The sequence below is a fragment of the Symphalangus syndactylus genome, chromosome 12, assembly GCF_028878055.3.
Source record: "Symphalangus syndactylus isolate Jambi chromosome 12, NHGRI_mSymSyn1-v2.1_pri, whole genome shotgun sequence".
NCBI classification, from domain to species: Eukaryota; Metazoa; Chordata; class Mammalia; order Primates; family Hylobatidae; genus Symphalangus; species Symphalangus syndactylus.
The window spans coordinates 71,542,302-71,557,245 of NC_072441.2; the positions used below are offsets into that span (position 1 = coordinate 71,542,302).

The window sequence follows — 14,944 nt, forward strand, 5'->3', positions numbered from 1 at the left end:
ATTAGAAACACCTACCTGAAGATAAAGAAAGGGCTTGGTCTCAGAAATTATGGCTCAGGCAAAAAGACTAATACATTTCTCCAAATATTCATCTGCATTTTAGTAACCTAATAATCAGTTTGGCCTTTGGCCATCACAAACTGTCAGAGTTCAGGAAGTATCCAACATTTTACAAGTACATTCCTTTAAGGCTCCTGGTTCATTTGTATTGGAAATTCCATAAATTGGACTATATGCATACTGTCTTTTTACCCTTCAATTAACTATGTCTCTAACGCATAAGCAAGTGCTGATAAACATCATTTTCACATGATTATTGAGGTTATCACAGACATATTCTTGCTGATATCCACACCCTCAAAACAAAATATCAGCTGCGGCTTTGTTTGAAGCTTTGAACACAGCTTCTAATTATTGATCTTTCTTTAAAAAAAAAAACTGTTTCACTTAACTAAATAGAGGGAGGAAAAGTGTGGGACCTGTCAGAAAGGTGGGAGGAGAATAGGAAAGAGCAGATGGCATAAATCTTTCCATTGCAAGGTCACTGGAAGGTGGGTGGTATGGCATCCCTTCCTGAAATGGATTAGCTTCCCCTTTTGAGATGAAACTTCTGCTGCCTGTGTTTCTTTCTTGGTAATGTATTTCCAGAGTTCTCTTCAGCCTTACACAGCAAGAATAAAGAAATTTTATTTTAGGTGAGAATAAATATCCTTTACTTATCAACAACTATAGGATACCCTGAGGTTCTTCTCAGATGAGCTGCTGATATGCTGATTGACTCTTTGTGTTGGAAAATTTCCTCTCTGAACAGGCCTCACTTGCACAGTTAACTTTCTAAAGTCTTCCCTGGAATCTTGGAGGCTTTAAATACACCAATGTTGGCAAACCAAACTCTGTATTTTAAGAAGAGGTTCAGAGAAGAGAGTGCTGCATGGTGTTTATTAGCTGTTAATCTGTTAGAAGTAGGAATAGGAGACATCTCCACATAGTCACTCTACATTAATGTTGAATACAGTACATGAAACTATTTGTGGAGAGAAAGAGCCCAGGCAATTAGGGAGTTCAGAATAATAAGGGGATAGGCAAATAAAGCCACACTGAGCCTGGATGGATAGAAGAAATAGACAGGCCAGGCTTAGGTCTTACTGCTTTGTTTTGGAATGTTGGCCACCCACCAGAATATCTCAGGATTCCCTTTAATGGCACAGGAGGCTCACTGAAAATGGCAGAGTCTTTATTGTTCCACCTCCTAGTTCATTCTTCCCAGGAACATGTACTGATCATGAGGACAAAATATTAGCTCAAGGACAAAGAACAGTCCCTTCTCAGTTCATAATAAACTGCTGGAAGACTATGAAATTGCAATAATATACTGATACACTGCCAATATTTTATTTGTTGAATAAATAGAAAATGAACTTCATTTTCTATCCTAGTTCATTTTGTGCTGCTATAACTTACCATACGCTAGGTAATTTATAAACAATAAAGTTTATTTGGCTCACAGTTTTGGTGGCTGAGAAGTCCAAGAGCAAGGTGCTGGCACTTGGTAGGGGCCTTTGTGCTGAGTCATACATGGCAAAAGATGGAAGGTCAAGAGAGGGCAAGAGCAAGAGAGAAAGGCACCAAACTCATTCTTTCATCAGGAACACACTCCTGTGTTAATTAGCCATTCATGGGGCACAGCTCTCAGAGCCTAATCACCTCTTAAAGGTCCCAGCTCTTAACATTGTTGTATTGCAGATTAAGTTTGGAACATATAAACTTTGGAGGACATATTCAAACCATAGCAGTTTCATTTTCATAATAGGCAAGAAGACTGTGACAAAAGTGTTCATAGTTTTATATTATTTAAGTGGTTAACTCTATATAGAATAGTGACCATTTACTCATGAATTCAAATCTAAAATCCAACTAAAAGAACTGAGTTGTAAAATCACAGATTTTAAATCCAGGAAGAATCTTGGATGTCATCTACTATACCTCTTATGATACCATCTTGAATGGTTATCCACCTCTGTTGGTATATATATCCCCAGGAAAATTTTCAGTTTTTTGATTGATCTGATATAACTTTCACCCTCTGGTTCCATTACCAATAAGTAAATAGTGAGAGTGACAGGCATTTCCCACAAGGAGTCCACCTGCCACATCCTCAGCAGGGAGACCTTCCTTAGCTAAAGAACATAAAGTACAACATGCCACCTATGGACACATATGTAATCCATCCAGGGGTCTGTTACAGCAAGGATCAGTTTGGTAGTGGAATTGTGTGGGGAGGGTTATGGCTCCCAAAAAAAAATGGCTAAGACCATACATGCCTAACCATGTCTTATTAATCCACAGTGGATCTATGTCTTGTAAATATATCCTACGTAGCATATATATAAGTTATTCTATAATAGAAATGATCCTATAATACATATTATCCTACAGAGAATAATATTGGTCTCATAGATTTATATTATTGATTTTATTTATATATTCAGTGTGTATTGCTTTTTAGAAAAATTAATCCTAGTTATTTACCATATTCTACCTGTTTTATTTGTCCTCAACTCTATTACGCTTCATTGGATAGATCTAATTATTAGAAAGTACTAGTTCTATATATCAATATTTGGTGTGGTGCCATGGCAAGATTAAACAATTCACCTCTCTCCACCACTAGTATGTTCGCATCTCAAGGGCTTAGGTCCCATGTTCTTCTATGCCCAGTTTTCTAGCACAGTGCTGGTTACAGGGTAAGATCGCAACTGATATGCATTGAATTAATAAGTAGAAGAATGAATGCTTTATTGCTGAGTCATTCTTACACTTTAACAAGCATTCATTTTTCTAAGCCTAAAACTTAGGAACACAACTTGGTGCAAAATAAAGTATCTGAAAACAGAAGAGATCCTCCAGTATTAGAGATTTGGGAATTGTTTCTACAGCTGATTGTGATTGTGCCTTTATTAACTTCAGGCTCAGAGAGGTTTGCATTTTCCTTGTTTTTTTCCATTCCAGCCATAGAACTTTTGAGCTTCAGCAGAGTCTGAGCTCCCTCGCAGGGGCGAGTCATTTCACCTCTCATATTTTCTTATGAGAGTTCTTGCCAACCACCTATTAACATCTTCGGCCAGTTGGATGTCTAGTCAAAATTTACCCTGTGCTACACATTGTTTACTCATTTGTCATCATTTTACCCTAGTTTTGTAAAATTTTATCTCCAAGTTTTTAAAAGTGAATTCATTGTCTAACGGGTGAAAAAGCAGTCTTAGGTAATGGTATGCCATTAACGTGTTCCACATGGTGAGCCTCTCAGGTCTGCTGAACACCAGAGACCTGATGTCATCTCTGAGATTTCCAATCAGAGACGGTCAAATTGGCAAGTGTCCCCCTCTTGCTCATTTTTTCCCTGTTAGCTCCAGTGACAACATAGGCTGTATCCAAACCACCTTTGTTCAGTGCTTTGGCTGTAATCACCTCTCTGGTTTCCAGGCCTCTTCTCTTTAGGCTTTTCAGGCTGCTCACTAGCCAAACCAACAGAATGTGCTGAAGAGAAGGGGAAAGAGGAAGAAGAGAAAACAAGCCAAGGACCTCTTTTGCAAATTGATGATGCCCTGAAATCAATTTATTTGGAAAAATAGTCAGGATACAGAAAAAAACATCCTTGCAACATTTCCGATCCAAAAAAGATGGTAGTATTATTCCTTCAAAGTTCAACAAATATTTGATAAGTACAACAATAATTATAATAACTTTCATAACCCTACTTGGTAGCACTCCAATACATATTTCTGCTTTTCTTTTGTCTTGAGATAGGGAGTTGCTTTTTAATGTTTCCTTTGTTTATTTTCTCTTTAGTTCTGACTTCCTTAATTTTTACTCTTCCTCATACTATTTGCTGGTGACACTGGTAACAAAGGCAACATATGCTATAGGTTGATAAGGCCATTGGTCTTCTCAGTAGAAGATGGAAAAGGACTAAGGGAAGCCTACTGAGACAGAGGTCTTGAAGTAATAAGAGAATTATCCAACCAGAAAAAAATACTTATAATGCTAAGTTCAGAAAATATAAAGACAGAAAAGACACAGGGTCTCTACCCTTTATGACTGTCTTGGTTTTTAAAAAAGGAACAAGATATAAATGACTACTTTCTGAACTATGCAGTAGATGTTACACTGAAGACATGTATGCCAAGATGCCATGGAATATTGGGCAAGAATCACTTAATACACCTGAAAAGCTCAAGGAAGATTCCACAAAAGGCCAGTTATTTAAGCTTACTATTAAAGAGTAATCAGCAGTTTTCCATCCAGAAAAGAGTCAGTAAAAGTTTTTCTAGTAGACTTAACAGTATGTGCAAAGACTTGGAGGTATGCAAGAGAAGGCATGTTTTGGGGACATAGTTCAGGGTGACTGGAGCCTAGGGTACAGAATGGGAGAAGGGCAGTAGACACCATGAGCATTTATTACATGATAGGTGCTTAGATTTTATCCCATAGGTGGTGCTATGCCTCTGATCCCCTTTCTTTTCCCTTCTAGTATTTGAAAGGACATATAACTAGAATATACTGTTCCTTCAGATATAATTATCACGTCTCAACATTCATAGATTTTCTTGCTTGGTTTAGGTAAAGCCAAACCTTCCATACTTCTTTCTCCTTCACTGGATCTGAAATAGAATTACTCATATCAAAATATCCAGATTACTCAGGAATGTTATTGTCCAGGGATATTCTAAAAGACCTCCCAGCAGAGGTGTGCAAATTGACTAAAAACCTAACCATCATTCAAAACTTGGTGTTAAATAGTACCATAAGTATATCTACGTGATGAAGTAGCTGTCATTAATGTGCCTTGCAATGGCTTGAGAGAACAAGTGTCCAATGGACAGATACCTGGGGTTGAGTTAAAATTGTTCCTTACCAAGTGATTCCCAACTTGAGAACCCTGTCCTCCCTTGGAGTATGAATCAGTAGTAATGGCAGTCCATAAAGAGTTTTCACTGACTCAATAAGTGTAGTAATAACCCATGATCACACCAAGCTGGCTAACTAGAATATTAAGTTTCTTTGCATTTAACTGAAATTGTCTAACTTTAATTCGGTAATGCTAAAATCACATGAGGGACAAAATAGCATAATGGTTAAGAGCACAGGCTCTGGGGCTAGATTACCTGGCCTCAAACTGCAACCCTGCTGATTATTAGTGCAACCTTTGCCAAGTTATATAACCTCTTCATTTCTAAGTCTGCCTATCTGTAAAATGGAGATAATCATAATACTTCCTCCTAACCTAATAAATGCAGACTGATTAAAGACAAAATGTATCAAAACAAGAGATAAAACATAATGAAAGTTTGAGGAGCATTGGTCTAACTCAAGCAAAAGAATTACAATCATTCTCCTCAGACTGTAACCTATAATAGAAGAATATATTCTTACTTCACTGAAATCCAAAGTTCTGTCAGCCCTCTGGCTCTGGATTAAATGTGGAGGGAGCTGTATGGTACCTAATTCCATTTTTCGTTGTCTTCTCAAAGAAACAAAAACGTGTCCCTCAAGTTCCTGTAGGCCTCATTATCCTGCAGATATTTCAGACTCAAATATGTTAGCCATTAAAAAGACGTCTCTCTGTTCGATGACACCATCCCTGGGCAAAAGCCACAGATAACAAAATGATCGCCAATTTTCTCTGGCAAGGCCACACAGCCAAGAGGACAATGGTGGAAAAGGCTCATGACAAGGCAGGGAGAACAAATAAGGCAGAAAAAATGTTAAGTACTGGCTAAAAGACCACAAGCCAAGGAATATGATAAACAGCTATGGCCTGCATGAAAAGCAGGAGTCCAGCTGGATCATCTGCCAGAATCCAGCACAGGGCCAGCTACCTTGAATTGTAGATGCAGTAGTGCCTGATGGAGTGTCCAGCACTGATTACTTCCATAGATCTGCTAAATGGCAGAAGCCACCCATGCCAGGGATAACAAAAGGGTTTGCAAAATTTGTGGGGGCTGGTAAGAGTGCCAGGAAAGAGTAGAAAGAGATTGGCTGGACAAATATACCCAATGGCTTTAGGGAAACCAAATGAAAATATAGAAATTGAAAGTGAGGTAGACACTTGAGACGTCATGCTGGTTGAATTAAAGACAAGTGGTCAGTTCACTGGCTCTAAGCTCACTACATGAGCCTTCAGGAGTGACATGGAGCCAGAGGTGAACAAAGATACAATTTCTGTTGAAATCATTCACTGTACGCTGTCATTAGCTGGATTTACAAATTCTTAAAGCTAATACCTCATAGTGTTCAGTCTTACCATCAGTAAAATGGGAAATAGTGTATTGATGTCATCCACTTGGAGATAAAAATGGACAACTTGGACCACAGATACTCTATGAAATAATTGTTACTATTGCTTGTATACTTATGATTTGAATGGCTAAAAATAAATATATGAGGTTAAACTGTATGAAATTGCTAGCATTTTGCCATTTTTGACCTATAAATACAGTAATTTTCTATGTTTAACTTAATAGATAAAGGTATAGATAAGATTTGAGTTACTTGGTTATAATAGAGAGTTCTATTGGCAAATTTTAACTGAGGTCCTCTGTATACCCTTTCTCCTCCCACCCCCAATGACAAGTTGTTTCAGATTTCAGCAAAAACAAACTGGCCTGGGATTAATTCCTAGCCTACTTTTCCTTGTCCCTTCTTTTCCTTCTGTTACTATTAGGCACTTTGATTCCTCACCTTACATTCCACCTTCCATTGGGTGTTGTGAGGAGGGGCTGGCCCTCCAACAGGGGACACCTATTTGTGCCCAAGAGAGGTGGTTCTTTATAAACATGACCATGGGACAGCAGTTGCTGAAGAGGGGATCATGGGAAAGTTCTTTACTCCCAAATATTTTCTCCACCACCATTAGAGAGAAATTATTTCTCTCAGGCTAAGTATCAACCTCATTAAACATTCTTTTTCAGTGAGCAAATATATCCATTCCCATAATGCAGTGAGTGGCACCAGTTTTAGATCAGCATCCTCTGACACGTTATGTAAAACGACACTAGGCACCAAGAAGGACTGCCACCAACCACATTCCCAGCAAACAGCACTGCTGGCTGCAAACACTCCAAGAATGAGCTCAGACTCAGATTTCTTCTTGCACCTCATCCTGCAAGCCCTACTGTTTCTTCAGTGAGGGGCAATTCATTAAAACTACTTACCCATATAAAACAACCTCCTTGTGATACAGAGCCTTACACTGGCTCCTTTCTGACAGGTTCTAAGTTATAGAATTTGAGTGTCTGGCTCAGGCCTCCAATGGTGGATTTCAAAGAGAAAAACATACCCTCCTAAAAAGTTGTACCAATTCCTTGGGCTACAGAAGAGCCATTCCACTTGGGCCCTATCATGGGACCAACAGCAGTGGCTTTGGGGTGTCATACCAGCTGGAAATATCTGGAGGAAACTGTGTCAGATGGGACAGTTCCGCCTGCAGCTGTACTAGATGCAATGGAGGCAGGAGTAAGGGTAAAGCCCAAGGTCACAGACAGGATGAAGGCTCAGAGGAAAATCCCAGAGTCTTTCACTCCATAGCACTTTTAAGACAATTTCATAGAACCCTTCACTACCCAGACAGACCACAACCTTAATCATCTCTTTTTTATGTATGTGTATGCTTTGGAGGAAGTCCCTGAGAATTATTATATAAAATTTCCCAAGCTGACTTGTGCTTTCTGTAAAATCTTGGCAGCCACCCTATCAAGGACAAAGTTTTCACATCAGATGTGGGATGAAAGATGCAGTCTCTTTCTTTCCACTTCTTTGGTTATCTCTTTCATGTGCAGGGTCTTGGCAGTTGTCATGCTCCCTCTAGCTGAGCACAGTGGACTCTCCAGGTATGTGTGCACATGCACCTCCCATAGGTGCTTCTCGACAATTAGACCCAGTGCAAAGACTCTTGCTCCAGGATCTTTGTCTTTAGCTTCAGGATCTTTGTCTTCTCCTTGGTGCAGGTTCCCCATTGGGGTGGCCATACTCAAAGACATAATTTTACCTCTTGGTTCACTACTGGGTGGCCTTTCTCAACCAAACCTCATTCTGCTTTAGCTCAGTCTCTGGGAACCACTTCTTTCCTGAAGCTCACAGGCACTGAAAATTGCTAGGTATCTTTCTCCAGGGAGCCAGAACACAGAGACATGCCCCAGCTACCCAGAGCCAGATCAGAGGGCCTCAAGGGTGTGTGTGTCTAATCTACAGTTAGGCTAACTCAATGTCTTACAGCAGTGATCAGTCTCTGACTTTAATCACAATTGCCATTAATCTTTAAACTAAGCCTATTTAGAGATTTGCTCCTTCTTCCCTCCTTATGTGGTGTTCAAAAGTAGCTCCTCACTGCTGATCTACCTGATTTCCCCCTGGCTGGGATAGGGCTTTCTCTCTCTAGAGCTCCTGATTTTTAATTTCTGTGCCATTCATCGATACCTTTTTACTGTTTTGTAGCTAAATGAAAAATTATTGTTTTATTCTGTATTCCTGGCACCATGGAAAAAAAAATACAAGAAAAGAAACCTGGAATAGGTACAGTCCCAGTCTTCCAGGAGCTTATATTCTAGTAGAGGGTAGAGCCCAGGAACACAGAGTACAAGACAAGAAAAAAAAAATCTCAAGCTGAGAAAAGCTATTTTTCCCTGAAAACAGGCAAGTGTTACTGTCTCCCCCAGTAAGAGAAATCTCCCAGAGGCAACCCTGGATATTGTGCCTGAGAGCTATATGCCTGATAATAGGTGAAGGCTGCCCCCATCCCACACACACACCCAAAACCAGATTTGGGCCACACCATTTCTAAGAAATCTGGAAGTAGAAACAACTTAGAAAAAAAAAAAAAAAAAACAATTTCCCTCCCACTGCAGAGACAATGCCGGGAAGCAAAATCTGTCAGTGATTTCACTCCAGATGAAATGGCCATCTGCTATTCTTCACCACAACATGAACACACACATACACCTACTCTTCTCTCTCTCTCTCTCACACACACACACACACACTCACACATATATAGATATACTTATACTTGCACACACACACATTCACACATATATGAATACTTACAATATTTATACATACACACATAGACACACACTCACACATATACAGGTTTACTTACACATACGCACACTCAACATTCACACACACACACACACACACATGCATGCTCCCAGTGAAGACTTCTCATCAGGGGCTTAATTACTTGGTAATGGAAAGTAGCAGTTCCATAAGTCAAGTCTGAAGGGTGGAGACCTTCCTATGCTTCTCACATGACACTTCTTAAAGAATCAGGGAGAACTACAATAGGCTCTAATGATGGTGGCACCACAGGGCTGAAATGTGGATTCACTGGGGCTCCCCTTGGGGTCTTACACAGTCCAATGAATATCACCTCTTGTTTCACCCAAGCTCAGAATCTATTCTGTGGAAGGCACAGGAGCCTAACGCCATGGAGACCAGAATACCATTTTTACTATAGATAAAGGTGTTTGGGTGTTGTGGCATAAGTGAGAAGGCTGAATGAGCTAGGCTGAACTCCCCTGAAATAAGCTGATGCCCCAGAAATGTAGGCCTCCTCTGCTAGACTTTCCACATAATGGAAAGACAGCTGGGAATGTATGTTCTGCAGGCAAGCAGGCAAGAATCTGGGGGGTTCCTTCCTCCAGACTCACCAATCAGGTCAGTCATTCTGGTTCCCACTGAGAGGAATGAGAAAGGGATGGGGCTAGAAGCCAGGAGGACTTCTCCATGGATATCTCTGTTTTGTTGTTGTTGTTGTTTGTTTGTTTGTTTGTTTGTTTTCTTCTTCTTCTTTGAGACGGAGACTCACTCTGTTGCCCAGGCTGAAGTGCAGTGGCATGATTTCGGCTCACTGCAACCTCCACCTCCCAGGTTCAAGCGATCCTCCTGCCTCAGCACCCCTAGTAGCTGGGATTACAGGCACGCGCCACCATGTCTGGCTAATTTTTGTATTTTTACTAGAGATGGGGTTTCACCATGTTGGCCAGGCTGGTCTGAAACTCCTGACCTCAGGTGATCCACCCGCCTTGGCCTCCCAAAGTGCTGGGATTACAGGCATGAGCCACCGCACCCAGCCAGATGTCTCTTTACATCAACATATGAAAAATGGGAAGCTAGTATGCTCAGCCACAGGTCCCTCAAGCACTCTTTTCTATATTTCAGAGGACATAGCTGTCAGCCAGGGGGCCACACTCGGATGGTTCTGAGTGTGAGAGGCTTATGGGCTGAGAGAGACTCTCATAGGCATTTGAGGAGAGTGTCGTGGGTAGCTGTGTCCTCCGCATCTTTCCTCTCACTCCCCCCTTCTTGAGCCTCTGGATTGTACTAGGATGGATTGAGATCGACAAACCTGAACATGTTTTGGTTTGAGGTTTGGCAAACTCTGTAACTCCAAAGTCTTCCACAAATGTTTTGTGTTCTGCAAAACCAAAAAACATTGGACAAGCACTTTCCCCCCTAATTTTTAAGCCCATGTGTGTTTAAACGAAATGTAATCCGTATGTTTTGGGTAAATTTATACGCAACTCATCAAGCCATGCTCCTCTGCATGAGTAGTCACTTGATGTCTAAAATGCATGGGGAAGATCTTAGATTTATAAGTTTTGTGTTTTTTTTTTGTTTTGTTTTTTTGTTTTTTTACCACAGAAGGGCAATAGATGAGGTGCTGGATGGAAGATGGTGAACTGGGTCCTGATTCTGACACAGAACCACCAGTTCCCAGAAGATTTGCAAATAATTCTCTATATCCTCATCTATCAATATTTCCCACCTGCAAAGTGGCATTAATAATTGTTGCCCTTATCAGATCCTGTGGGTAGCCAGTGAGAATTAAAGTGTGATTATCAGGTAATTTTGAGATATTTAAAGAGAAAAATACAAGGGCCCTCTTACTTGCCGTAGCAATTTATTTTAATCTAGTTTTCTAGAATGCTGAAGGACAAAAATGGCTTCTATCTTTAGTAATTCATCCTTGTCCCATCATGAGACACATGACTTCAATGTCATTATATCATAGTTTCACCTGCTAGGGAAGGTCAGGCTGGCTTCCTGTTCTCTACTAGGAAAACACTTACTGACACGGGGATAGAAAGTTGACAATGAAGTCATGGGGAGTAGACGACGAAGACAAACTGAGAATATACAGTTTGTTTTACTTGGAAAAGCAAAGGTTCTAGGTGACTTGAATAGTGTTTTTACACAGATTAAGAGGTAGGATTCTGCCTTTTAGAGTTAGAATTCTGTTCTCAATATCTGCTGAAGACAAAATAAGTCAAGTGTAAACAGTTAGCATGATATAGCACAAACCATTCAGGCTTTGAAGTCAGGCAGAGTCGATTTTAATACCTGCTCCAGCTTTACTATGTGACAGTAGGAAAACTGCCCAACCTCTCTGAGCCTCAGTTGCTTCATTTCTAAAATACAAGTTGTTTTGAAGATTAGAGAAAACATAATTAAAGGTCTGGAACACAGTAAGTTAACTGATAAAATTTCTGATAGTACTTAAAGTAGCCCTCAGATTTTGACAGAACATAATGAAGAATTCCCATGGTATCAGAAAAGAATAAAAAAATAACACTGTGAAATGGATTAATGAAGATCCATAGTTCTGCTTTCCCAGAGCCCTTAGAGAGAACAGAGCCCATTAGGAAGGACACACACATAACTGTCTGCCCTGAGCAGTAAGACAGTCACCAGCCTTCAAGCCAGTAGAGGAACGAGGGCCTCAGCACTTGAACTGAGATGTCATCACAATTCCTAACCAACAGCAAATCCTTCAAGATGCAACAGTCTAATTCTCAAAGTTAAAGAGTGGCTCTAATTCCTACAACATAGATCTAATGCTGGTCAACACTAGCTTATCTAGCCTACTTTTCTGTTCTAAATCATGCCTCAGCACCTTCATTCTCATGATGCTCAGTCATGTTCCTGGGCAGGGGTCATGCCTTGTAGCCACAGGGCCTCCTTGATGTTGCACAGACATGCATGGCACACGTCTGTCTTTGCACTTGCTGTTTCCACTGCCCGGAGTGCATAGCTGGCAGCTTCTTTTGCAACATTCATGGCATCTTATCAGGACACCATCCCTATTCATGCTGTAAAAGTGTCTTCCACTCTCACTCTACCTCTTAATCTGATTTATTTTTCTTCTTTGCATGTATCAATAATTGACATACATATTTCTTGATGCCTTTGCAGTGCAGACAACAAATGGTTAAAGTACATTCAGATGGCAATTTCCAAGGATAGGGTGCCTGCTCATAGGAAAGCACTTATTTAGAAATCAAATTCAACTTTAGAAAAATGAATAAAAACTCAGAAAAACAAGGACTCAAATGGGAGAAAAAAGCAAAGAATATAAAATATTTCAAGTGCTGAAGAATAAAATAAGCAAATACTGAATGCTATTGGAGACACAGAAGGAAGGAAAAAGAAAGAAATAGTTTAATAACTAACACCAGTAGGTTGGAACCCTTGAGAGAGAGAGAGTTGTATCTAGAGCAGAAATTCTTAACTTTAAGACTTTTTTGAAAATCTGCAGAAAGATATAGACCTCTCTCCAGGAAAAATGTGCATCTATTCATCCTAACACAATTTTACCTACAATATCTAAAACCCCTGAAAAATCTATCCGTGTACTCCAAGCTGAAGGTCTTATAAGCCCTTGCATGCCGTGGCCTGCCTCCAGAAATAGCCTGTCATGAAAGTCCTGCCCCAAAGAATCACCACCAAGACAGGTCTAGAGGCTTCTTTACAAAAGGCCAGCTTCATTTTTGATCTCCTTATCACTAACAAGGTCTTCCATTAGCCCATAGTACAGAACCTTGGAAAAAAAGGCAATAGGAAATGGCTTGCAAGCACATTCTGCTGACCTGGACATGTGAAATAAGCTAATGGGATGGAAGAGGATGAGCCACCTGAAATGAAAGTAATAGGTATTCATTCCTCACTGGCTAAATTTTGAAAATGAGGGCCTTTGTCTTGTTATAAACAAAGAGTGATCAAAAGGAAAGCATTTGACGTGTAGTCCACATGCCTGAGTTCTACTACGCTCTACCACTAACTAGTAGTTGCTTGACCAAAAATATATTGCTCAATTTTGTCATCTACAAGCTGGAATTTTAAGTGATTTTTACTTTTCTCAGTATATATAATTTTTAAAAATTCTGAGGTGAATACAATTTTCTTCAAATCTAAATATATTTTAAATATACATAAGTTTAGCAGAGAAGTGATTCATAAGTCATTTTGTAAAGAAAATGATTGCCGTAACTGATTTTTAGCATAAATCTGGATTCTAATACAATGCACTGCACATTTCACGAAATGGTTTGAAGTTAAAGTTTTTGGTTTATTAGAAAACTCTTACAGACAGAATACCAAAGATAACCCCTGGTAATCTGTCATTTGAATGTAAATAAATGCCCTCAAATTATTTTTAAAAATCTATTAAAATAAACAGTCATTGCAAAGCCTATGCACTTTATGAGACAGATGTGTCACGTTTGTGGATTCAATACTGTCTATATAAGATGAAATTTTTTGATCGAATAATCTTAGATATAGCTGGTTTCCCTACCTATTTTGATTCTCCCCTAACTTTCCATAGGTAACAGCTTTTAATTTTATATAGGAGGAGTGAGAAAGAATTTAGAGAAAAGAAAGAAGTATCAACCAGAGAAATGACACAGTCTCTTAGGACATTTATAGCAGGAGCAAATAGTCCTATAAACTTCAGCAATAAGAGATTCACTATATAATAACCTAGTCATAATGACTGAGGCTAAGTCATCAAGAAAGGGGTGTTCTATAAACTCTCTTTTCTAAAGCAGGAAGCATCTGATATATTTTGGAACTATTTCCCAGGAGAAAAACAGTTACATTTTTTTTCACACTGTTTTAGTTCTTAAGGTAGTAATTTTCTGAAAAAAATGTTATTTGTCTACAACTCCTTGTTTCCTGGGAATGCGAAATATATGAGATATCACTGCAGGTGCTGAAGCCACCTATAGATACTTATCAGAGAAAAAATGGCAATCTTTTAATGATAACAAATTAACATAAAATTTGTTTTAAGTGACTCAATTACTAAATATGATGTGGGGAAGAAAACAGCATGAGGGATTTGATCTGGTGATTTAGACTATGCAACAAAGAATTTCATTCTTACGTTAGCTATCCATTTCTCTTTGCCGAAGTGTACAGAGTGGTGGAGCATATAGGTGTTTTCTAAAAGGCAGGAGCCATCAACTATCAGCAGGATGTGAGGGAAGTAATGTCACATAGAAAAGAAGTGCCTCTTCCCCAATGATTCTTACCTGTTTCTCCCAGAATCTCTGAATCCTTTAGCAAAAGGGTTTCGGTCAATTTTTAATCTGGTAATCTGGAAACAAACAAATAATTATGAATTGCTTTTATATTAACTAATTTCTTTTTTAGTACTCCTAGAAAATTACAAAAATCACTTTTTTAATAACAGTTGTTGCTTTTATTTAATTTCCTTTCAGCTTGAGATTTAATTTGAAGCTGGATATAGAACTTGGCCTGGCACACAGATGTCTGACCCACCCGACTCACTTCTCTATAAAAACTAAAATTTGCCCAGTATGTGACTCTATAAACTCTCTCCTATTCACCTTCTTTGCCCCAGAGTGGTGATAAATCACTTGCCTAGACAGATATTGAAATGGAAAATTGGTCAATGGTCACGTCCATAGTACATGACACATGGGAGGCACTTAAAAAATGCTTGTTGAATGAATGAGTAAACAAATGATGTGCAAGTGGGTTAATAATTAATAATGGACTCAGTCAATTCAGTTAGGTTGAATCAGACCACCAGACAATCTGCCTTAGCCTGAAAGACCCAAAAAATTGACTGCATTTG

The 14,944-nt window shown here is 39.3% G+C and overlaps 1 protein-coding gene across 2 annotated transcripts in view; it reads right to left on the minus strand.

The window, feature by feature from the left end:
• Positions 1 to 14,944, minus strand: part of TBX15 (T-box transcription factor 15) — a 119,366-nt gene that overhangs the window by 16,279 nt on the left and 88,143 nt on the right. For both annotated transcript variants that reach the window (XM_063624692.1, XM_063624693.1), the window contains exon 6: positions 14,376 to 14,440. In XM_063624692.1, coding sequence (XP_063480762.1) covers positions 14,376 to 14,440 — 65 coding nt within the window. The remainder of the gene's footprint in view (positions 1 to 14,375; positions 14,441 to 14,944) is intronic.